Source organism: Pongo abelii, chromosome 12 (genome assembly GCF_028885655.2).
Source record: "Pongo abelii isolate AG06213 chromosome 12, NHGRI_mPonAbe1-v2.0_pri, whole genome shotgun sequence".
Classification (NCBI taxonomy): Eukaryota; Metazoa; Chordata; class Mammalia; order Primates; family Hominidae; genus Pongo; species Pongo abelii.
In genome coordinates, this window is record NC_071997.2 from 95736987 (window position 1) to 95763170 (window position 26184).

A 26184-nucleotide genomic window follows, 5' to 3' on the forward strand; every position below is an offset into this window, starting at 1 on the left:
GTGTATGAACTTAGATATCAATCTTTCCTTCTTTATAACGTTTTTTCATTATATCTGCATTGCTTTTGTATATTAAGACAAAAACAACTTAATAAAAATTTAACTCTAGCATCTATATTTTCAACTGTCTGTTAGTGTGTATATATATGTTTTAAGTATGAGTTTTTTGTTTGTTTTTTTGAGACAGCGTTTCGCTCTTGTTGCCCAGGTTGGAGTGCAATGGCGAGATCTTGGCTCACTGAAACCTCTGCCTCCTGAGTTCAAGCAATTCTCCTGCCCCAGCCTCCCAAGTAGCTGGGATTACAGGCGCCTGCCACCACGCCCAGCTAATTTTTTTTGTATTTTTAGTGGAGACGGGGTTTCACCATGTTGGCCAGGCTGGTCTTGAACTCCTGACCTCAGGTGATTCACCCACCTCTGCCTCCCAAAGTGCTAGGATTACAGGCGTGAGCCACTGTGCTCGGCTAAGTTTGTTTTAGTTTAACTGTTTTGGTTTTTTTTGAGACAGAGTCTCGTTTTGTCGCCCATGCTGGAGTGCAGTGGCAGGCTCTCGGCTCGCTGCAACCTCTGCCTCCCAGGTTCAAGTGATTCTCCTGCCTCAGCCTCCCCAGTAGCTGGGACTACAGGCATGTGCCACCACGCCCGGCTAATTTTTTGTATTTTTAGTAGAGATGGGGTTTCAGCGTGTTAGCCAGGATGGTCTTGATCTCCTGACCTCGTGATCCGCCTGCCTCGGCTTCCCAAAGTGCTGGGATTACAGGTGTGAGCCACTGTGCCTGGCCTATTTTAACTGTTTTATGGCTTCTGTTTTTGTGTGACAGTGAAATGAGTTAATAAATATAATACTTAGAACAATATAACATAGTAAGAGCTTCGTAAAAGTTTTATTAATCTTATATATTTTTATATATGTATAGTTGTAGTCCCTGTACTTATTTTTAATAATTGTATAACCAAAATAGATGTTTTTGCTTATCTTTCTGGCTCTTCATACAAGAAAGTTGAGAAGGGAATTCAGCAGTTGTTCACACTGATTACCTCTGGGGAGTGGGATGAGGATAAAGAGGTGGATCTCTCAGTTTTTTGCTTTATATGTTTATGTAAAGTTTTTTTTTCTTTCCTTCTATGTTACATTTTTACTAACAGGAATTTAAAAAATCAATCAAAATATAGTTTACTGAACTCTCTTTTTGAGCATTTAGGTGGTTTTTTGGTAGGGCAGTAATATATGGCAGAATAGTATTATTAATAATAAAGAAGCATACATTAAAGCAATATATATTTCTATTAATTAAAAAAATAAATGGCCGGGCATGGTGGCTCACACTTGTAATCCCAGCACTTTGGGAAGCCGAGGCGGGCAAATCACTTGAGGTCAGGAGTTCGACACCAGCCTGGCCAACACGGTGAAAGTCTGTCTTTACCAAAAATTCAAAAATTAGCTGGGTGTGGTGGCGCGTGCCTGTAATCCCAGCTACTCAGAAGGCTGAGTCATGAGAATAGCTTGGCTTGAATCCAGGAGAAGGGGGTTGCAGTGAGCTGAGATCACGCCACTGCACTCCAGCCTGGGCAGCAGAGCAAGACTCCATCTCAAAAAAAAAAAAAAAAAAATTGTTGCTAACACCCAGTACTGGGAGAGATAGATATGTTAGAACTTTACCCTCATACCTTGTTCGTGGTATTGTCAATTGGTCAGTATCTATTAAGAGATATGAAATAGTTATATTTGACCTGTTGATCCCACTTATAGTAGTCTATCCATGGGAAATCTTTTAAAAAATCATTAAAATTCTATATGCATCAAGAGCACCGTTGGCAAATGATTTTGTAATAGGGAAAAATTACAAGCAAACTGAATATCCAATTATAGTGGAATGAATATCAGGAATGCTTTTGGCTGCTGATAAACCCTTTTAACAGTGGCTTAACAAGTAGAGGTGATATTTTTCTCATTTTTACATGAGAAAAATATGGGTAGTCAAGGACTGGTGCAGTGGCTTAGCAATAACATAAAGAAACTAGGTTTTTTCTTTCTCATCTGCCATCCTTCATTGCCATTGTCCTTTTTGATACATTATGATTATAAGACTGCTATAGAAATTAAGACCACAGTGAAAAGCAACAAAAAGTTCTGTTTGGGTTATTTTTGGAGTAAGTCTCCTTTATCAGTGAGTGATAAGCTTTCCCAGAAGTGTCTTCTCCCCATTCCCAGCAGACATACACATATCACTCATTGGTCACATAGCTGTGTTTGGCCACAGTAGAACCTAAGAAAGCAGGCCCTTGGCGTTCCAGATTCTGTAGGGGGAAGCTACAAGTTAGAAGGGGCTTGGGAATATGTATTTCGAATAGCCGGCCCACAACGTCTACCACAATGGTTAAGTAAGTTATGGTAAATCAACTTGGAGACTTGTAATACAACCAATAAAAATGATGGTATAAAAATAATAGAGAGGGCTGGGCGCGGTGGCTCATGCCTGTAATCCCAGCACTTTGGGAGGCCGAGGTTGGGGGATTACCCGAGGTCAGGAGTTCGAGACCAGTCTGGCTGACATGGCGAAACCCGTCTCTACTAAAAATACAAAAAAAAAAAAAAAATTAGCTGGGTGGGGTGGCAGGCGCCTGTAATCCCAACTACTTGGGAGGCTGAGGCAGGAGAATTGCTTGAACCCGGGAGGCAGAAGTTGCAGTGAGCCGAGATCACGCCATTGCACTCCAGCCTGGGTGACAAGAATTAGACTCCATCTCAAAAAAAAAAAAAAAAAAGTTTACATAAGAAAATAAGTTATAAAATTTTGCACCATGATTCTGTTCATGTTGAGAAATGCATTGAAAGGCAAATTCAAAGGAAATAATTCAGATGATAAAAATAGAAGCTAAAATAGAGCATGTCATTTAACAGCTTCGAACATTACTTTTTTATGGGGTGGAGAGCGATGTGAAGAAAGGGGCTGCTGGTGTTCTTGGGTTGTATTTTCCAAGGCAAAATGACCAGATCATAGAGTCTGCACATAGCTTTATAGTCCCCTTTTGCAGAAGAGATTGAACTAATTTGCATTAACACCAACAATATATAAATCTTTGTATGTAATTCATCTAATATCTGTAATTCATCTGCCTGTGAACATTGGGTTTTATCATTTTAATTTACTTTCTTTGTTTTGTTTTGTTTTGAGACAGAGTCTCACCTCTGTTGCTCAGGTTGGAGAGCAGTGGCAGGATCAACTGGTCACTGCAGCCTCAGCCTCCCTGGGTTCAGGTCATCCTCCCACCTCAGCCTCCCTAAGTAGCTGGGACTACAGGCATGTGCCACCATGTTCAGCTAATTTTTGTATTTTTTGTAGATAGGAGGTTTTGCCATGTTGGCCAGGCAGATCTCAAACTCTTGATCTCCAGTAATCCACCTGCCTTGGCCTCCCAAAGTGCTGGGATTACAAGGCGTGGGCCATTGTGCCCAGCCTAATTTACTTTTTTTTTTTTTTTTTTTGAGACAGAGTCTTGCTCAGTTGCCCAGGCTGGAGTGCAGTGGCACAGCCTTGGCCCACTGCAAGCTCTGCCTCACGGGTTCACGCCATTCTTCTGCCTCAGCCTCCCGAATAGCTGGGACTACAGGCGCCTGCCACCACGCATGGCTAATTTATTTTTATTTTTATTTTTAGTAGAGATGGGGTTTCACCATGTTAGCCAGGATGGTCTCCATCTCCTGACCTTGTGATCCACCCGCCTCGGCCTCCCAAAGTGCTGGGATTACAGGCGTGAGCCACTGCACCCAGCCCCTAATTTACTTTTTTTAAGACAAAAACGTTTTCAGATTTACAGAAAAGTTTCAAGAGGAATACAGGAAACTTTTACTTAGCTTCACCAACTATTAATATTTTCGACTGTGATAATTTGTATTTTTTGTTACTAATTGGACTGCAGTTTTCTGTGTGATGATTCAGCTGTATATATTCTCATGGTTCTTCATCAGCCTCCTGCCATTTGTTTCTGAGTAGAACCTGGCTATTTTGTTTATTAATATTGACTAATATTCACCTTTTAAGAAGGTAACCTTTTTTAAATTATTTCTTTTATATTTCTTCTATTACTTTTCCTTTGAAGTACATCTTACATAAAATGCCTCATTTGAATATGTTTGCTACATGTCTTAACTCTGATTATAATGTTCATTTCTTCAGTAATCAGAAAGGGTTATACTATTTCTACAAGAATGTAAGAAGTACTTTAAGAAATTAAACTATCAGTATTTTATGTAGGTTCTAAGTTCAATGAAAAATTGGACTATGTCTGTGGTGGGAATATGACCCAAACTCTTAAACAAAGTTTTGGTACATGGTAGGTACTCAGTAAATGAATGAATAGATTTTATTACAGTATATTGGTTAGAGTATGAATGGATTCAAGTTCTTTTCAGAATCATTACTTTTTGTCCTAAATACTGTATCATGGTCTTTCCCTAGTATATTACTTCTGATTTAATATACTTTTAGTTGTTACACTATTTTGAATCACTTTGAAACCTGTTTTATTTACTTTTATTCTGTTCAGCAAATGCTTACAGAATAGTGATTTTGTGTCAGAAACTATTTCCACTATTAAGTGGCAAAATGAACTTTAAAAAGACTAGATGCTGGCTGGGTATGGTGGCTCATGCCTGTAATCCTAGCACTTTGGGAGGCTGAGGTGGGAGGATCGCTTGAGCTCAGGAGTTCGGGACCAGTCTGGGCAGCATACTGAGACCCTGTCACTGCAAAAAAAATAATAATAAGGAAAGAATAGATGTTGAATTTTGTTGAATGCCTTTTTTGAATCTATTTTTGATTCCTACCTCATGTTACTGCTGTGAAGAATTAAGATATATAATGCAAATAAGATAGGTATATGAAAGTGCTTTGTAAGCCACAGTGGGAAAGCTAGATATTATCATCATTTCTAATTAATGTATCTGAGATAAGATATGGTGTATGATATATTAGGTAATTGGTCTGTAAAAGCAACAGGAGATCCCTGAGTGGCTTCGGAAAAAGAATGTCAGTACAGTGTATCCCATGCAATAGTTTGATTAAAACAAAAAACTGGCTGGGTGTGGCGGCTCACACCTGTAATCCCAGCACTTTGGGAAGCCGAGGCGGGCGGATCACGAGGTCAGGAGATTGAGACCATCCTGGCCAACATGGTGAAACCCCGTCTATACTAAAAATACAAAAAAAAGATTAGCCGAGCGTAGGGGCACGTGCCTGTAATTCCAGCTACTTGGGAGGCTGAGGCAGGAGAATCACTTGAACCAGCAAGTTGGAGGTTGCAGTGAGCCAAGCTCACACCACTGCGCTCCAGCCTGGCGACAGAGCAAGACTCAATCTCAAAAAACAAACAAACAAATAAAAAAAAACAAAACAACTTGACACACTTAGAAAGTGAAGGTTTGTGCTGTTGGTTTTCTTTTATTTTAGAAAAATAAAGCATTGTTTAAATATTTCTTACAAGTACAAATATAATTTAAATTTAATAAATGTTCAAAGATACCTGTGATTAAATTTCATTCAGCAGACATATATTATGTCTAATAGAGAACTTGCTAAGTAAGATATAAAGGATGATTACATGAAAAATCACAAAATTGTCAGTAAGAGTCTTAAAAGTCAGTGATAGGGCAATAGTTAAAAGATATCAAATAGTTATTTATTCTTAAACATTAAACAGGATATTAATAGTTTTAATAACCTTGAAGTTTGACAACACTGTAAAAACATTACAGGCCACTTTTATTTATGGAAATACATGCAAATAGCAAACACCAGTTGGGCTTAAGGCTGCTACTTACTTACCTAGTAAATGACAAAGCTGGAATTCAAACCAGGTTTGAGCTATACTAGTACTACCCTTGAAAAGGTTTCCTTACACTCAGCTTTCCTTAATTTCTTAAACTCTTTTTTTTTTTTTTTTTTTAATTGAGACAGAATCTTGCTCTATTGCCCAGGCTGGAGTGCAGTGACATGATCTTGGCTCACTGCAACCTCCGCCTCCCAGATTCAAGCAATTCTTGTGCCTCAGCCTCCCAAGTAGCTGTGATTACAGGTGTGCATCACCACACCTGGCTAATTTTTGTGCTTTTAGTAGAAGCGGTGTTTTTCCATGTCATCCAGGCTGATCTTGAACTCCTGACCTCAGGTGATCCGCCCGCCTCGGCCTCCCAAAATGCTGATATTACTAGTGTGAGCCAGCACGCCTGGCCAATTTCTTAAACTTTTGATTATACTAAATATGTTTCTTCTTCATTATAACACTGTTTTTCCTTTTATAAAATTAATCTCTTAAAATACTTTAAAATTCAAAGTACACTTTTTAGATTCTTTAAAATACTCATTGCCATGTTCATGGCCTTTAGATATGTGATCATAGCCTATTTGCTTTCCATTGACTTAGTTTCATATTTCTTTGCCTTTTTCCCCCTACTTTTCCTTATAGAACTATTTACTAGTAATGAAGTCACTTTAAAGAATACACTTTTTCTTCCTCCTGCTAACTGTTAAGAGAATGTTTTATAATCACTCTGGTCATAGCCTGTAAGTTTCTTTTCTAAACTATCTTTTCAGGATACATATTTATTAACTTGCTTTCACATGAATATGGTCATGTCTATGCAGCAAGTTTCTTTTCTTTCTCCTTTGCTTCTTCTCTTTTTTCTTTTTCTTTTCTTTATTTTTTAAGGCAAGATTTCGCTCTGTAGCCCAGGTTGAAGTGCAGTTGTACAAACATGACTCACTGTAGCCTCAACCTCTCTGGCTCAAGTGATCCTCCCACTTCAGCCTCCCAACCAAGTAGCTGGGACTACAGGTGTGCATCACCATGCTCCGCTAGGTTATTTAGTTTTTTTGTAGACATGGATTCTCAGTGTGTTGCCCAGGCTAGTCTTGAACTCCTGGGCTCAAGCCATCTTCCTGCCTTGACCTCCCAAAGTGGTAAGATTACAGGCTTGAGCCATTATGCCCGACCTCTTTTTCTTTTTCTTTCTTTCTTTTTTTTTTTGAGACGGTCTCGCTCTTGTTGCCCAGGCTGGAGTGCAGTGGCATGATCTTGGCTCACTGCAGCCTCCACCTCCCAGGTTCATGCGATTCTCCTGCCTCAGCCTCCCGAGTAGCTGGGATTACAGGCATGCGCCACCACACCCGGCTAATTTTGTATTTTTTAGTAGAGACAGGGTTTCTCCATGTTGGTCAGGCTGGTCTCGAACTCCCGACCTCAGGTGATCTGCCCGCCTTGGCCTCCCAAAGTACTGGGATTACAGGCATGAGCCACCATTCCCGGCCCTCTTTTTCCTTTTAACTGAGCTTATTTATCTCTTCCCCAGCTTGAGTCTGGGTCCTACTGTCTTGGTCAGAGTATTTTACTGTATTGACCTGGACAGTTCTGCCATCATGAACCATATTCCAAACGTAAATATGTAAGAACATAGAAAGATTATTTTAGAAGGAGAATTTTAACACACACACTTTATTCTGAAAATTTAGCAACAAAATGAAAGGTGAGTTGTGATAGTTGATGTAACAACAAATAGAAGAAAGCCTGTAATCTGTTTCAGAATGCTATTTCTGGGGCTGGTAACATCAAAAATAATCAAATTAAATGTTAACTTGCTGACTCATAAGATTTTCTCTAATTTAGAAGTTGGAGAACATTTATACTCCTATTACCACTTTCCGTCTTTCTCAAATACAGTTTTTATAGTTTCCTGTTGGCTTCGTCATCATATTGAAAGATTATTAATCACTTACATATATGTAGTTTTCTGTTAAGTCCTGTTCAATATATTACAAAATTTTGATCTATGTATGTAATATCAATTAATAAGATGGTGTTAGTTAAATCAGATTACGTGTTCATTCACTTAGTCATTGTTAATACTTCACAGAATATAAATTGTGTTCCATGAGCATGAATTTCTCTCTTAATTCCACATAATTGTCTTAAAATTATGCACCATTTATCGTTAAAGATTATGTGTCATTTATTGTAGTGGTAGAAGAAAATAAAACCAAAACAGAATCCAGTCTGAAAGCTTAGGTTTTTATTGTTACTACAGTAATTACATCGTCATATACTAAGGACAGCACACTATTACTGTCCAAGAATGGTGTCTTGGACAACTGGTTCCTTACATTCTTTTCAGAAATGAAATAGGAACATAAGCAAGCAGGAAGATTTTTGTCTAAATATGAAGCAAGAAAGCCTTAAATGTCTTTATTCAGGGGATTAGGCATCATAAGTTTTTTTTTAGAGAAATTATTTTCATGATATTTCCTATCTGCTTTTGTTACTTTGCTTTTAAGTACGTAATATTTATAATATTTATACATTTATTATTTACACGTTAATACCAGCATTTTTTATTTATTTTGTTTTATTAATAGGAGCTCTAATTCACATTTCATAGCCACCTTTGTGTAGGCAAAAGAACTGAGAATTTAAAAAATTTTCAAAGGTTAAGGAAAAACAAACTTTCTAGTTTATGGTAATTATTGTTTATACTTCTACTTTGTATATTCTTGCCTGTTTTTTTCCATTTACTGTGATTGAACTTTTATCTTTTAAATCAAATAACATTGAATAACCACAGTATTGCAAGGCACTTTGGGATGGAACAGTTGAGTCTATTTTTATTTAGCTGTTATCCTCAGCAGATTTATAATCTAGTAGAATGCAAAAATCCCCTTTTTGTGTGTCCTCAATACAAGTGGGAAGCACTTAGTAGGCACTTAATTATTTTATGTTGAGTGCGTGAATGAAGGCTTCTGCCTTTAGAGGGCTTATCTGGTTTGGGATGAGATAAATTGTGAACATTTTGAAAATTAAAAGAGAACAAGACAATAATTATGTCGTAGTCCTAATTAAATGAGATTAATTATAGAAGGTGTTTGGTAGAGTACGTGATACATATTGAGTATGCCAAAGTCCTTATTTTCTTGTCTTTTTGCTGAACATTAATATAAGTCTCATAAAGTGTTAAAATAATATGTACATACACAGGTTTTTTTGTTTTGTTTTTAAATAGAAAATAAGAAATGCTCTTGGAATTCAGAGAAGGGATTACTGTGGTGTGTGTAGGCTCAGACTAGGACATTGGTAGAATCCGAAAATGAAAGGGCATTTGGAGAGGTAGGAGAGAGAAGAGCATAAGCCAAGGCATGGAGCTGGGAAAGTTCAGGTAGTATCTGAAGACTAATTGTCTACTTATTTTTTAAAAAATATAAAATTATGAGTTTCGTTCCTTCCTTTGCCCACCGTCCTCCCCTCTGTTGCCCAGGCTAGAGCACAGTGGTATAGTCTCAGTTCACTGCAACCTCTGCCTCCCAAGTTCAAGTGATTCTTGTGTCTCAGCCTCCTGAGTAGCTGGGGCTACAGTTTTGAGCCACCACACCGGGCTAATTTTTGTATTTTTAGTAGAGACGGGATTTCACCATGTTGCCCATGGCTGGACTCAAACTCCTGAGTTCAAGCGATCCATCCATCTAGGCTTCTCAAAGTGCTGGGATTACAGGCGTGAGCCACCGCGCCCAGCCTAATTGTCTACTTTGATTGGAGCATAGGATATGTGAGTAGGGATGTGGAAGACAAAGCTAGATAGAGGGGATGGGAACAGATTGTCGATAGCCTTGTTCCGTTGGGAAGAGTTTGGGCTTTATATAGTTCCTTAAGATTTATGGATTCATAATTTATACATAAAGACTGAATGTTTTAAATATGAGAAGTGTTGCCTATTGAAGAATACTTCTTTAGAGATTATATACCTATCAACAGATAATCATGTTGGTTTAAAACATGTTAAAAACTCTTTTGGAGCTAACCATAAACAAAATCATACATTATAGAAGACATCATTTGCAAATAATACTTTCTGAGAGCTCTGTAAATCCTCAGATTTTAAGATTAAGACATCTTTTTGTGGAATTCTTTATCTGAATTATATTTCCATTGAGAGTAATATGTTTCTTACATGTACGCATATTCTACAAGTTAATGTCCTTTTCAACTTTAATGAAGGTTTTATTTCACTTGAATCCTTTTTGCTCAGGTTGGAGCATTTGCTGAATTAGTTCAGTGATTTTTGGTGGGGGAGATATAGAACATTTCTGTTCTTTTTCTGGTTAAGAGCTGCCATTTTCTTAGTCCTTACATTTTTCTTTCTTTGTGGGGGCAGAGGGCATTTTACATCAATCGATTTAGTTTTTTTTCTTTTTTCTTTTTTCTTTCGAGACGGAGTCTCCCTCTGTTACCCAGGCTGGAGTGCAGTGGCGTGATCTCTGCTCACTGCAAGCTCTGCCTCCCAGGTTCATGCCATTCTTCTGCCTCAGCCTCCCAAGTAGCTGGGACTACAGGCGCCCGCCACCACACCTGGCTAATTTTTTTGTATTTTTAGTAGAGACAGGGTTTCGCTGTGTTAGCCGGGATGGTCTCGATCTCCTGACCTCATGATCCACCCGCCTCAGCCTCCCGAAGTGCAGGGATTACAAGGTTAAGCCACCGTGCCCAGCCTAGTTGTTTTTCTTAAACTGTTTAGAGTCATTGCCTTTTAACTTTAATACAAATGCTTGGCTGGGCATGGCGGCACATACCTGTGGGCCCAGCTCCTCGAGAGGCTGAAGCAGGAGAATCGCCTGAGCCCAGGAGGTCAAGACTGCAGTGAGCTGTGATTGTGCCATTGCATTTCAACCCTGTCTCAAAAAAACTTCCAAAAACAAATGCTTGGTGTTAGGCTAGACTCATGCATTTAGCCTGTAGATTGGGCCTCTAGCTTCTCCATTGCCTTAACAAAGTATCTTCTGGGTAGCTCTCAAAACAGTGGTAACCATGAATGTTAAATCTATGAATGTCATACTGTCTCATACCGTAAATCTGCAGAATTCCTCCCTTGATTGATATCTTATTCTCTCTTTTCTTCTACATATGTGTATATGTACATATACAGTTATCCTTCGATGTCTCTAGGGGATTGGTTCCGGGAACTCCCCCATCCAATACAAAAAACTGTGGATGCTCAAGTTCCAATTTTCTTATATAAGGTGGTATAGTATTTGCATATAAACTATGAACACCCTCCCATATACTTTAAATCATCTCTAGATAATTTATAACACTTAATGTGTAAATGCTGTGAAAATAGTTGTATCTGTATTTTTAAAATTTTGTATTTATTGTTTATTGACTGTTTTTTGATAGATGATTGACTGAATCTGCAGATGTAGAACTCATGGATATGAAGGGCTAACTGCATATATATATGTGTTTGTGTGTGTGTGTGTGTGTGTGTGTGTGTAAATTTAAAAAAAAAGGAATTTCTAGCCCTTTGAGCAAACATAAGGAACATTTATAAAGAGTTGAAAGATAGGAAGATGTGCTGAGGGAATTTAACTGACTGATTCGAGTTCTGAGGGAGCCTTTGGGATCTCAAGAAACCTACTGATGTACATTTATTTATAAGCTGCCATAAGGTGATAATGTGGGTGTAATTAATTTAGTGCTTTAAGTGAGAATTGGGGCAGTTGAGGGTTTTCTGTATACGAAAATCTATGTTTGTAATCTTACATTTAGGGATGGAGAGATTGCTTTTGAAAGAATATACCAGTATCTCCTATAGCATTTCAGAGGTAAAATGTTATCTAGAAGGATCACTTGAGCCTGGGAGTTCAAGGCTGTAGTGAAGTATGATCATGCCACTGCACTCCTAACCTGGCAGCAAAGAGAGACCCTCAGCTCTAAAAAACATAAAATGAAATTTATCTTTATTTTCAATATAATCCATAAGTTCACATCTTATCTTTTTTTGAAATGTAACAATAGATAAATAAATAAAATGGTACAGTAATTTTATTTATTAGGAAAATTTCAGGAGACTCACTAGTTTGTTAAAATGTAAAACTAGGCCGGGTGTGGTGGCTCACGCCTGTAATCCCAGCACTTTGGGAGGCTGAGGCAGGCAGATCACCCGAGGTCAGGAGTTTGAGACCAGCCTGGCCAACATGGTGAAACCCCGTCTCTACTAAAAATACAAAAATTAGCCAGACGCAGTGGCGGGTGCCTGTAATCCCAGCTACTCTGGAGGCTGACATAGGAGAATTGCTTGAACCCGGGAGGCGGAGGTTGCAATGAGCCGAGATCATGCCACTGTACTCCAGCCTGGGCAACAGAGCGAGACTGTCTCAAAAAAAAAGTAAAACTAGCTGTAGAATAAATACCAGATTAGGATACAGTTTTTAGGCTTGGTGCAGTGGCTTATGCATGTAGTTCCAGCACTTTGGGAGGCCAAGGTGAGAGGATTGCTTGAGGCTAGGAGTTCGAGACCAGCCTGGCAACATAGCAAGACCCTGTCTCTACCAAAAAGATTAAAATCAGCTGCATGTGGTGGTGTGCGCCTCTATAGTCCCAGCAACTTGGGAGGCTGAGGCGGGAGAATTGCTTGAGTTCAGGATTTCGAGGCTGCAGTGAGCCATGATTGCACTCCAGCTTGGGCAACAGAGCGAGACCCTGTCTCAAATAAATAAACAAATAAATGAATAAGCAAGCAAGCAATTTTTAAGTTGAACATCAGTTCTCTACTTGACTCCAGAGTTAAATAGGCATACAGTTGCTTTTTGTGTTTATTTTTATATTCACTGCTTTTGCCTGCAACCGTGTTTCTGGTTCTAAGTAAATATAACATATGCTACTGGTACACATACGTCTTAGGCAACATATATTTCATTCACTGGATTGTTAGCTGTGTTTTGTTTTGTCACTACTTTAGTCCCAGTACCAATAACTGTGCCAGGCACAAAGTAGGTGTTTAGTTAATATTGTTAAATGAACAAATACAAATATTTGATGTTATCACTTGAATCCTCATTTATTAGTACTGCACTTTCTTTTCTTAGCTATTTTTGTGAACATAACACAGCTTTTGTACAAGCTGGTCTTGTACCCTAACTAGATTGGAAGTACATTGTGGGTAGAAACTTGGTTTTGTTTGTTTTTCCTATATTCTCCTTTACAGCAGTTTAGACCTGATGGGAAGTAGGTATTTCCGAAACATGTGATTGAACTGAAATATATTGGTAGATTTTATTTTATCAGGAGACTGCCAAAAGTATATAGTCATAAATAAGGAATTTGGAAGAGAATCGAAAAGCTAGTATGTACTCGTCTGTCAGCTTGAAGGCCTGTATAAGACTCCATACTTCTGTGGAGTAGAAAGGGTAGAGTTCTGGGGCTGGACGTGGTAGTTCACACCTGTAATCACAACACTTTGGGAAAAAAAAGAGGTAGGGTTCTGGGACTGTTCTTTGCTTCTTCCTCTTCTTTTTTTTTTCTTTTGAGACAGTTTTGCTCTGTCATTCAGGCTGGAGTGCAGTGGCATGATCTCGACTCACCACAACCTCTACCTCTCGGGTTCAAGCAGTTCTCCTGCCTGAGCCTCCTGAGTAGCTGGGATTACAGGCGCTTGCCACCACACCTGGCTAATTTTTTTATATTTTTAGTAGAGATGGAGGTTTTACCATGTTGGCCAGGCTGGTTAAGAACTCCTGACCCCAAGTGATCCGCCCGTCTCGGCCTCCCAAAGTGCTAGGTTTACAGGCCTGTGCCACTGCGCCGGGCCTCTGGGACTGTTCTTTTCCTTGCTCCTTAACAGACTATTTCCTGCTTTTTGTTTTGTTTTGCTTTGTTTTTTGTTTTTGGCCTTCTAACTGTGTTACAAATGGTTTAAGTCAGTGGTTCTCCAAGGGTGGTCCCAGATCAGCAGCATTATCACCTGGGTATTTACTAGAAATGCAAATTCTTGGGCCCCACTCCAGACCTATTGAATGAGCAACTCTGAGGGTAGAACCTAAAAAATTGTGTTTTAACAAGTCATCTGGGTGATTCTGATAGTAAAGTTTGATGTCACCACATGATAATGACACTTTTTTTTTTTTTTTTTTTTGAGATGGGAGTCTCGCTCTGTCGCCCAGTGTGGAGCGCAGTGGCATGATCTTGGCTCACTGCAACTTCCACCTCCCAGGTTCAGGCCATTCTCCTGTCTCAGCCTCCTGAGTAGCTGGGACTACAGGCACACGCCACCATGCCTGGCTAATTTTTGTATTTTTAGTAGAGATGGGGTTTCATCATACTGGTTAGGCTGGTCTCGAACTCCTGACCTCAGGTGATCCACCTGCCTCGGTCTCCCAAAGTGCTGGGATTACAGGCATGAACCACCGCGCCTGGCCTGATAATGACACTGTCTTTAAGAGAGAGGGCTACAGGCAGTGATTATGTGCCAGAGAAAACTAGCAGCCTAGATTTAAGAGGATAATATAATCTAAAGCTTTTCAGAGGGAATAGATATAGTTTATAGAAGGCATTAAGACATAAAGCAGATTACTGAAACTTCGTTGTACACTGTAACCATATAATTGACTTTTACTTATATATTTCCTCTTTTACTTTGAAGTTTGTGTTCAAATCAGAAGACGAGAACCTTAAATTAATCAAGCTTTATAATATTTTATTTTAGATTTTTGTAAAAGTGAATGGTCTTTATATTCCATAGCAAGTAACTGAAAAGCTACTGAAAAGTGTCCAACCCAAGAATTTTGTGTATTTTTCATTTTGAATATACTTCTCAGTGATTTCAATTTTGAATCCTAGCCCTTTTAAATTTTAGAATACAAGGTAGTTTAAAATGGCTTCAATAAGGCCAGGCATGGTGGCTCGCACCTATAATCCCAGCACTTAGGGAGGCCGAGGTGGGTGGATCACGAGGTCGGGAGTTTGAGAACAGCCTGACCAACATGGTAAAACCCTGTCTCTACTAAAAATACAAAAATTAGCTGGGCGTGGTGGTGCACACCTGTAATCCCAGCTACTCAGGAGGCTGAGGTAGGAGAATTACTTCGACCCCGGGAGGCTGAAGTTGCAATGAGCCGAAATCGCACCACTGCACTCCAGCCTGGGCGACAGAGTGAGACTCCATCTCAAAAGAAGAAAAAAGGGGTCGGGGGGGCTTTAATAAATTAAATGGTGCATTTTAAATATTTTAATTGTTTATTAGATATTATGTATGCAGATAAACCTGTTTAAATATAGAAGATTTATATTCCTATTTACATATATCCTTTTGGCAAATTAGGATTGAAAATAATACACAAATAAATTTTCTTTTTGTCATGCAGACTTAAATAGTAAAATATCTTCCTTCTATTATTTTTATCTTTTTTGTTTACAATGGTTAGGAAGTGAATATCTTATTTTCTATACTGTGAAAAATATGTATAAAGTATCATGGAAGTTCAACATTCATTTTCCTTGAAGATAATTCCAAAGTTTTCTTCTCCAGAAATATATTATCATTAGGTTTAGTTGTACTGACAAATGACAGTATGATGATTTGTAATTTTTAAAACATATTTTATTCATAACACTTTTTTTTTTTTTTTTTGAGACGGAGTCTCACTCTGTTGCCCAGGCTGGAGTGCAGTGGCGTGGTCTCGGCTCATTGCAACCTCTGCCTCTTGGGTTCAAGCAGTTCTCTGCCTCAGCCTCCCAAGTAGCTGGGATTACAGGCACCTGCCATCACGCCCAGCTAATTTTTTTTGTTGTATTTTTAGTAGAGATGGGGTTTCACCATCTTGGCCAGGCTGGTCTTGAACTCCTGACCTCGTGATCCGCCTGCCTCGGCCTCCCAAAGTGCTAGGATTACAGGAGTAAGCCACCGTGCCCTGCCTTTTTTTTTTTTTTTTTTAAGTCTCACCGTGTCGCCCAGGCTGGAGTGCAGTGGTGTGATCTCTGCACACTGCAACCTCCGCCTCCTGGGTTTGAGTGATTCTTCTGTCTCAGTCTTCCAAGTAGCTGGGAATACAGGTGCCTGCCACCATGCCTGGCTAATTTTTGTATGTTTAGTGGAGACAGGGTTTTACCATGTTGGCCAGGCTGGTCTTGAACTCCTGACCTCAAGTGATCCCCCCGCCTCGGCCTCCCAAAGTTCTGGGATTATAGGTGTGAGCCACTGTGTCCGACCTATTTTCCTCTTTTTCTTTTTACCTTTTTTCCTTCCCTTTTTTTTCTTCCTTTCGCTGTTTTTGTCTTTTATGTCTCTCACCCTCGCCCTTCTTCAATTCAATTAAAAGAGCAATATACTGCCATATCTGGAGAATTTTTAGCTGGAATTTAATCTTTATTTTAAAAGAGTAAGAATTTATACCAATTATTATGTTTTCGACTGAGGTCGTTTTACAGAAGGAATTAGTTTTTTTAATGTAGGAATGTGTTGTAAGACTTTTTGTTTCTAACGTCTAAGTTTCGTAGAGAAAAAAAGGTAAAAGATTGACATTATTCTCATAGTCTTTTACTCTTTTCTCAAAGGTCTTAGTTCAGGTCCTAATTTTCTTTCAATTATACTCATTTATTTAACCAGTCTCCTTTAGGCGGTCATTTGGGTTGTATACATATTCTTGTCTGTGTTTTATCAGTCATGTATTATATAATTTCACATATGTGCAAATATATATTTGAAGGATAACATTCTAAAATTGCTGAGTTAAAGGGTATATGCATTTACAAACTTGACAGATATTACCAGTTGTCCTCTATAAAGTGAAACTGGTTTGTATCACCACAGCTAACATATAAATGTCTGTTTTCTACCATATTATTAAATTACTGGACTTTATCCTTCTGATGGAAAAGGAGAAATCTGATTGTACTTCATTTTTTATATTTTTAATTTCTTTATGAGATGTCTTGGTATGTTGGCCAGGATGGTCTCAAACTCCAGCCTCAAGCAATGCTCTCACCTGAGTCTCCCAAAGTTCTGGGATTACAGGCATTAGCTACCATGCCTGCCATGCCTGGCCCTGATTACCATCCCCCACTTTTTTTTTTTTTGAGACAGGTTCTCACTCTGTCACCCATGTTAGAGTGTGGTGGTGTGATCACTGCTCACTGCAGCCTTGGCCTCCTGGGCTGAGGTGATTCTCCTGCCTCAGCCTCCCAAGTAGCTGGGACCACAGACACATGCCACCATGCCTGGCTGATTTTTTGAATTATTTCTAGGGACGTGGTCTCACTATGTTGCACAGGCTAGGTAGGCTCAAACTCCTGAGCTCAAGGTATCCTCCCGCCTTGGCCTCCCAAAGTGCTGTGATTACAGGGCTGAGCCACTGTGGCCAGCCTCTGATTATACTTTTAATTGTAATTTCTCTTATGCTTGAAGTTGAACATATACAGTAAAGACTTTGCGGTATTGTAGGCTGAAGTTTCAGAATCATCCAGGACCAATGATGTTAGCAGAAATGCAAAACTAGCCAAGGAGTATCGAGAGGACAAAATTGATAATTGACATTGTTATTACCTTCAAAGTTTGATTGCGTTGATTAGCTTATTATTTTTATTAAAGTAATTTTAAAGAGCATATAAAGGTCTATGCCAAAGCATGTTTGGCCTGACAAGTTGGGCTGTCATTTCCTTTTGACAAGACTTTCATTTTTATCAGCTTTAAATGCATGTGTCATTACTATTCTGGTTAGGTAACGTAATTATCCCACTGCAGAATATATAATTTCAAAAGAGTCTTGTGGATATTTGATGCCTTTTCCTCTGAAAATAATTGAATTGTTTTCAGACCACTTTTATTTCAGTAAGATAAATGTAATCCTTTCTTTAATTGTAATGTAAAATTTAAGAGCACATTGAAATGAAAACAAAAGCTTAACACTGCCTACATTTTGAAAGTTATAAGAGACTAGATAAGTTGGATTTTGTGTTTCTTGTGGTACCGAATAGAAACAAAGCTCATTCAAACTAAGCTTGAATGAGAATTAAGTTTAATGGCTCACTTGCTAAACCTGAGTTGCACAGTCCTCACAATTCCTTAGGGATGTGGCAAGGTCATCCTTAAATGTAAAGTTCTTGCTCACTTAATGGAAAGCACTGTAGATACATAAATAACATTGTTACCTGTCTTAGTGGGTCAGTATAATAGACGGAGGTGGTGGTACATGTGAGAATAGTGAAATTTATAGCTAGTTTTGAGGCCCTTATGACTTTTAAGAGGTATTATGAGTCACTTTAACAAGTTAGTGTTTGTGACATAGTTTGTTTGTTATGTGAAAGATAGTATTTCAATTGTAAACGTTCTTTTAATATTCTAGAGAGCTACTCTTTCCTACCCCTCTGTTTTACTGACTTTAAAAGTTGTTTACAGTTTGTTTCATCTTCAAATGTAGGGTTTTAGTAATTTCTTGGGGTGGGGGTCAGGAATGGGCAGAAGGCCATTGTCTCTAATTTTCCTTTTCCCAACTTTCACTTTCTTTTTTCTATGGATTACATGTCAAGGTGGGTGAGAAAAATGGTGGGGATTGAGAAAAGGGAGCAATTTATTGTTTGTAGGGGAGGTCCAAAATAAAGTCACTTAAGGAATCTGTCATAAAATTTAAATACATGATGAAGCTTATGCAAGGGGATTATAAGAACTGATTTTACTTTAACCCTTCCTGCTTTATGAAAAGATCCTGTTGATGGCAAAAAGACAAACACTTTAGCAAACCGTACTGTACACCTTGCATTTGTTTGCATTAATATTAATTGTTTTATTTTATTTTTTGATATGGAGTCTCACTCTGTTACCCAGGATGGAGTGCAGTGGCGCAATCTCAGCTCACTGCAACCCCTGCCTCCTGGGTTCAAGCAGTTCTCCTGCCTCAGCCTCCTGAGTAGCTGGGATTACAGGTGCCACCAGGCCCGGCTAATTTTTATATTTTTAGTAGAGACAGGGTTTCACCATGTTGGCCAGGCTGGTCTTGAACTCTTGACCTCAAGTGATCCACCCGCCTCTGCCTCCCAAAGTGCTGGGATTACAGGTGTGAGCCACCGCACCCGGCAGTATTAGTTGTTTTATATTGTAGACTCTTAAATGATGTGGACTATGTGTTGTAAAATCCCTACCCTGAAGTAAAATGCATTTAGATGTCCCCACCGCCCTTTTTAACTTAAATCCTTTTTCCGCCTTGCAGTCAGTGCATTTTTATATTTGTACATACTTTGTGAGAAATGTGTAAAGGAAATATTTTTGCATCTAATTGTTCAAACTTCAAAGGTTCTTTACTGAGTTAAAAAGACTTTTCTTTTTTTGGTCTAAACTGAATTTTGTCTGTCTTTCCCCTACTCAGGCCCAGATTGCCTTCCTACAGGGAGAAAGGAAGGGCCAAGAAAATTTGAAGAAGGATCTTGTGAGGAGGATCAAAATGTTGGAGTATGCTCTTAAACAGGAAAGGTAATTCAGTAAAATGAAAAGTGGTGTTCTTTTTTTGTTTGTTTGTTTTGAGACGGAGTTTTGTTCTTGTTGCCCAGGCTGGGGTGCAATGGTGCGATCTTGGCTCACCTCAACCTCCACGTCCTGGTTTCAAGCAATTCTCCTGCCTCAACCTCCCCAGTAGCTAGGATTATAGGCATGCACCACCACACCCAGCCAGCTAATTTTGTATTTTTGGTATAGTCGGGGTTTCTCCATGTTGGTCAGGCTGGTCTCGAATTCCTGACCTCAGGTGATCTGCCCACCTCGGCCTCCTAAAGTGCTGGGATTACAGGTGTGAGCCACTGGGCCTGGCCAAAATGGTGGTCTCTTAAATGTTGGAATAATTTTTTCATCATTCCTAAAATAAATTTAAATGTTCATACTGCTTGAGTTCAGGTGTATCTGCAGTAAACATTTGTATGAATGGTTGTGATATGTTAATTTTATTATGAATAGTTTAATAATGATCAAAAAACTGATTTATATGATTTCTTAAAAATTAGCAACATTTTTTTCCTACTCTGCCTGTTTTGAAGAAGCAGATGTGTTCCCTGAACTGTTAATACCCATTCATTTTAAAGTTGAAATAGTTTTTAATTTTTAAAGGAAATTTCTATAATGTTTACTCCTTTTCTTGTCATTTAATATTATTCAATTTGATGTATTTTCTTTAGAAAAAAATTGTTCCAGCAGACTATGTTAAGATTCTATATAGACTTTTTTTTTTTTTTTTTTTATTGAAATGGAGTCTCCCTCTGTCGCCCATCCTGGAGTGCAGTGGTGCAATCTCAGCTCAGCTCACTGCAAGCTCCACCTCCCGGGTTCACGCCATTCTCCTGCCTCAGCCTCCCAAGTAGCTGGGACTACAGGCACCTGCCACCATGCCTGGCTAATTTTTTGTATTTTTAGTAGAGGTGGGGTTTCGCTGTGTTAGCCAGGATGGTCTCGATCTCCTGACCTCGTGATCCCCCCAGCTCGGCCTCCCAAAGTGCTGGGATTACAGGCGTGAGCCACCGCGCCCAGCCTGTAGACTTTTTTTGTGTATTTTGTTCCTTTGCTGTCTGCTGTTACAATCTCTCCAGAAGCTTATCTTACCTTTCTATTTTGCTAGTGTCTAAGATACTCCCATAACTAAATTTGGGTCACAAGTAAAGGAAAATAGGTCATGAGTGAGATTTTTGGAAGTTAAATGAGTTATTTATTTGCTTTAATGAATGGGCCTTGGATTTTTTTGTTGACAATCTGAGTTCAGTTTTTTTAGATAACTGAGTACTTATAGGTGATATTGGAATTATCTATTTTGCTACTTTTTTGCTTTGTTTTTAATGATGCTTGTTATGTTTTTCTCTTTTTGAAGTTGGTGACTGGGATATTTGCAATAAAATAGCATTTAGATGCAATTAGATAAATAGATGACATTTATGAATAATGAGAAACATAAAATTTTATTAGAACTGTGTTCATCATCATGTAGAATCTTTAAATGGCGTAAGAGATTGAAAATAGGTTGACCTCTTAGTGAAAAATACGTGTTTCTTTTCATACTTGGGAAAAGTTGATGAAAAGCTGTATTAGGGACATGGAAAGAAAAAACATTTTTAAAAGTACATAATTTGGGAGTAGTGAGTTTTTTTTTTTTTTTTTTTTTTTTTTTTTTGAGGTGGAGTCCTGCTTTGTTGCCTAGGCTGGAGTGCAGTGGTGTGATCTCGGTTCACTGCAGCCTCCGCCTCCCGGGCTCAAGCAATTCTCCTGTCTCAGCCTCCTGAGTTGCTGGGACTACAGGCACATCACCATGCCCGGCTAATTTTTTTGCGTTTTTAGTAGAGACAGGGTTTCACCATATTGGTCAGATTGGTCTCGAACTACTGACCTCAGGTAATCCACCGCCTCAACCTCCCAAAGTGCTGGGATTACAGGCGTGAGCCAATGTACCTGGCCGAGTATTTGAGTTTTTTTTTTTTTTGAGACGAAGTTTTGCTCTGTTGCGAGGCTGGAGTGCAGTGGCACGATCTCGGCTCACTGCAACCTCCACCTCCTGGGTTGAAGCAATTCTCCTGCCTCAGCCTCCCGAGTAGCTGGGATTACAGGCGCTTGCCACCATGCCCAGCTAATTTTTGTATTTTCAGTAGAGACGGGGTTTCACCATGTTGACTGGGGTGGTCTCGATCTGTTGACTTCGTGATCCGCCTGCCTCAGCCTCCCAAAGTGCTGGGTGGCGTGAGCTACCGTGCGCAGCCCAGAGTGGTTATTTTCATCTGGAAGATGAAAGTAGAAAGGAGTGCAGAGTAAGAGGAGGTGAGGCTTGAATAGCATCAAATAAGAAGGTGCTTGTCAGACAGACAAGGTGCAGGAAGTAGAGAGAACATGTTTGACATGGAACAAAGCAGTTTGGTGTGTTCAGAAATTTGTAATCTTTGTGTGTGGAGAGTAGGATGTTGGTTGTGGTCCTCGTCTCAGTTGATGACCAATAATGGTAGAGGGGGCAAGAGTCAGATCACAGAGAGCCTAACCAAGGAGTTCAAACTTTTATCTTACATGTAACATGTACTTTTATCTTACATGGAATGTGGGAGGTTTAAATTTTTTTTTTTTTTTTTGAGACAGGGTCTTGCTCTGTTGCCCAGGCTGTAGTGCAGTGGCACAGTCATGGTTCACTGCGGTGTCAACCTTCTGGGCACAAGTGATCCTCCCACTTTAGCCTCCCAAGTGGCTGGGAATACAGATATACTCCAGTCCACGCAGATAAATTTTTAATTTTTTAGAGAGACAGGGTCTCGCTCTGTTGCCAGGGCTGGTATGGAACTCCTGGGCTCAAGAAGCCTCCTGCTGTAGCCTCTCAAAGTGCTGTGATTATAGGCGTGAGTCACCATACCCAGCCAAAAAAATTTTATCTAAAATGATCTCAAACTAATAGAGGAGTTGCAAGAATCTTGTATACCCTTTACCCAGATTCACCAATTGAAAACGATTTGCTATATTTGCTTTATTGTGTTTGCTCTCTCTATAGGTACCATTTTTTCCCCTAAATCATTTGCTAGTTTGTCCCTAACTACCTCTGTGTATATTTCCTAAGAGCAAGGACATTTCCTTATATGATTATAGTACATTACCAAATTAAAGAAATGTAACATTGATATTCTATTATCTGATATAGTCTATATTCAGATGTTCTAAAAATGATCTTTATAGCATTTTTTTTTCCTGGACCAGGATCCAACCTGGAAATATATACTGCATTTAGTTGTTAAGCACTTGAAAGTTTTAAGCAAGATAGAGTATGAAATACATATTAGAAAGATCTCCTGACCTCAGTGTGGGGGTGGACTGGAAAGATCTGTAAACACAGGCAGAAAGATTGTAATAGTCTAAGATGAGAAGTGATAACACAGTAGCTGCTGAAATAGAGACACATCAACTATAAAAAATTTTAAGTAGAGTCCATAAATCTGAAGCTTATATAAAAATCTGGAGATGGGACAGTGGGTGAGTGAGAAAGATAATTTGAGAACGACTCCCAGGTTCCTGGCTTGAAGGACTATCTGAATTATGAGAGACTTTTAGAAGGTATCAAATGAATTAAAAAGAAGAATTAAAGAGCAGATATGTGAGGGGGACGCATGATGTGAAATATATGCTTGGGAATCATCAGTATTATTGTGAGTGAAGTGAAAGGAGTAGTTGATAGAACAAGTATTGTGGAAACAGAAGAGAGAACTAGAAGGAGTGACAGGAAGTAGAAATATTTGAAGAGAAGGCAGAGGAAGAAGAACCAACAAAGAAATAGAGAAGGAAGGAGGAGAGAGTAGTATTTTGGAAGTTAAAGGAGTTAAAGGAGGGAGTTCAATAACTGAAGATGCTAAGTAGACTCCAAGTAAGTTGTATACTGAAAATAGTCATTTGGAGTTGCCAGTAGAGGAAGCTTATTGGTACCCTTACTAAAGCAGCTTCAGTAAGGCAGCAGGAACATGAGCCAGATCACAGAGGATCAAGGGCTGAGAAGGATGAAGTGGGGAGAGATGGAGTTGCTTATTATTATTATTATTTTCTTTGAGACAGAGCCTTGTTTTGTCACCAGGCTGGAGTGCAGTGGCGTGATCTCGGCTCACTGCAACCTCCGCCTCCTGGGTTCAAGCCATTCTCCTGCCTCAGTCTCCTGAGTAGCTGGGACTACAGGTGTGTACCACCACACTGGGCTAATTTTTGTATTTTTAGTAGAGATGGGGTGTCACCATCTTGGCCAGGATGGTCTCGATCCCTTGACCTTGTGATCCGCCCGCCTCGACCTCCCAAAGTGTTGGTATCAGAGACGTGAGCTACCGCGCCTGGCAGAGTTGCTCATTTTTTTAAGAATTTGACTCTGAAGAACAGTAGAGATAAGGAACTGGCTGAATCTAGGGAAGATTTTTTTTTTTTTTTTTTTTTTTTTGAGACGGAGTTTTGCTCTTGTTGCCCAGGCTGGAGTGCAATGGCACAATCTCGTCTCACTGCAACCTGCACTTCCCGAGTTCAAGCGATTCTCCTGCCTCAGCCTCCCCAGTAGCTGAGATTACAGGCATGCACCACCACACCCGGCTAATTTTGTATTTTTGGTAGAGATGGGGTTTCTCCATGTTGGTCAGACTGGTTGCGAACTCCCAACCTCAGGTGATCCGCCCACCTCAGCCTCCCAAAGTGTTGGGATTACAGGCGTGAGCCACCGCGCCCAGCCTGGTTTTGTTATCTTTTGAAGTATATGAAATGATTTGGGATTATTCTTGATGTTATGGCACTATTTGTATAATCTAAAAAATTTTTAAAAAGCATTTATTTGTGGCTTGAATTTTAAATTGAATTTTAAAAAAATTTATTGAGGAAAATTTGAAATATACTCATAGAGAAACTGATGTCTTTTATATACAGCCCCAAGTTTTAACAGTTAATGTTTTTGTCAGTCTTTTTCACCTTGATCTATTTTAATGCAATTCCAGATACCTTGTCATTTCACCTGTAAATGCCTAAGTGAAGATCATGATTTTACATGATTTTCTTTGCGTGATTTTTGCAGATTTTCTGAGTAGTCCCGCTTTAGGATCCAAAAGTAAAACCGAATTATTAATGTTACAGAAGAATTACTTACCTAGCAGTGGATTTATCAAAGCATTCCTTAATGTGTGATAAAATGTAATATAAATTTTCAAGATTACATAGTGTATAATCTGAGGTTGACTTAGGAACATCTAGCTGAGGAACCTCAAATATTACATAAATACAATTCTGAAAAATTTCTACCATTTTTAAAATTTCTGTCTATTCACTGCTACTTTTATCTACCCTACTATAGTAACTTGACTGTCCTCCTTGCTTCTAGTATTTCCATATTTTAATTCATCTTCCATATCCATAGAATTCATTTTCTAAAACACAAATATGATAATTCTATTATATCTATGTTTAAAAATATCTAGCTAATTTCAGGTTCTTAGTAAAGTTCTTCACAACCAGGCCCTTTCTGTCCCTTCTCTGTCTCCATTCCTTCCATACCTTTTGGGTGTAATTATTCTTTTTGCTGTTTTTTGACCTACTGTGTGTTTTTTTTTTTTTTTTCTTCCACTTAAGATGTCCCTTCTGACAGAAATGCCCTCTCCATCAATCCATTTTCTGATTGGAAAACTCCCACTGGCATTTTGAGATTTAGCTAAAATCTCCCGTGTTACCTTCTTTTTGGTAGCTTTCTTTGACACCAATTTTGACCGAATTAGATAATCCCTTATCTGCATTCTTGTAATACTTGCTAATAGCCCTTATAGCTGTTATACAGTGTGCTGTAGTTATTTACATTCCTGTCTCTTACGCATACCCTCACCTTCCACCCTTACCTAACTACAAGCTGTAGGTTGTCCCAGCAGCCAGCACAGTGCCTGTGAATCATAGGAATTCAGTAATAGTTCATTGAAATTAATCAAATTATTTTTAGCATCCACATTTAAGATATAATTGAGATGCTGTTATACTCCTAGCATAATATGTATAATAATAGGCTTTGAAACAAAGCTAAAATTACTCTTCTTTAGTGTATTATAGTTATTAAACAATTTTTATGCTACTTTTATCCAATAAAGGTCATTTATGGAGGGCCTACCTGTGTATCAAACATGGAGTTGCTAGATATAAGATCTGCTTTTTTATCTTACAGGCAGAATTAGACAGAAAAAGAATAGCAAACAAGAAAGATTGGTTAGCACGGTGAGCTGAGTGTTAAAACAGTGGAAAACGGTATGAATGAGAAGGTATTTTCACATATTGACTTAAAAAGGAATGCTATTAAGCATAAGGAGGGTTCTGTGAGAAAAATATATTTTAGTGAATGTAACAATTCAGTAGGGAGATCTTGATTTAAGGGACCATAGCTTGTGATAAACACAACAGTTCTTTACATATTTTGCCTTTGTCTAATTTTTAAAATAAAATGTTCATAATGTGTCACAATTTTTGTTACATTTATTTTTGTAAAATATTTTCTGTTCCCTTTTTGTAGGTTCTGTTGTAGTTTTTCCTGAGACCACTAGAATGCACTATAATGCAGTATTTTGTGTTTGAAAATGTTTTTCTTTTATATATATATATATAAAAAATATAAACGCCATAACATTTTATAGCTACTATTATTTTAAAAGCTTTAATATAATCTGTCTTCAGACTAGTTACATTCAGTTGCTATTTTGACTTCTGGCAGGTATTACTACTTTGTCTTATGGTAAATGAAGTGTGTTTCTGGAAAAATAAGAGATTGACAGTTACATTTGGAACCTTGTTTACTTTCTAGTAACTGCAAGTCAAATTAATGTCTGTAAATCTTACCTTCTGATGATCAATAGTATTACAAATACATTGAACTAGATGGGCAAACA

At 38.7% G+C, this 26184-nt stretch overlaps 1 protein-coding gene across 2 annotated transcripts in view; it reads left to right on the forward strand.

The window, feature by feature from the left end:
* STRN (striatin) overlaps positions 1–26184 on the forward strand; it is a 120871-nt gene that overhangs the window by 22417 nt on the left and 72270 nt on the right. For both annotated transcript variants that reach the window (XM_002812138.6, XM_024242555.3), the window contains one exon: positions 19173–19276. In XM_002812138.6, coding sequence (XP_002812184.3) covers positions 19173–19276 — 104 coding nt within the window. The remainder of the gene's footprint in view (positions 1–19172; positions 19277–26184) is intronic.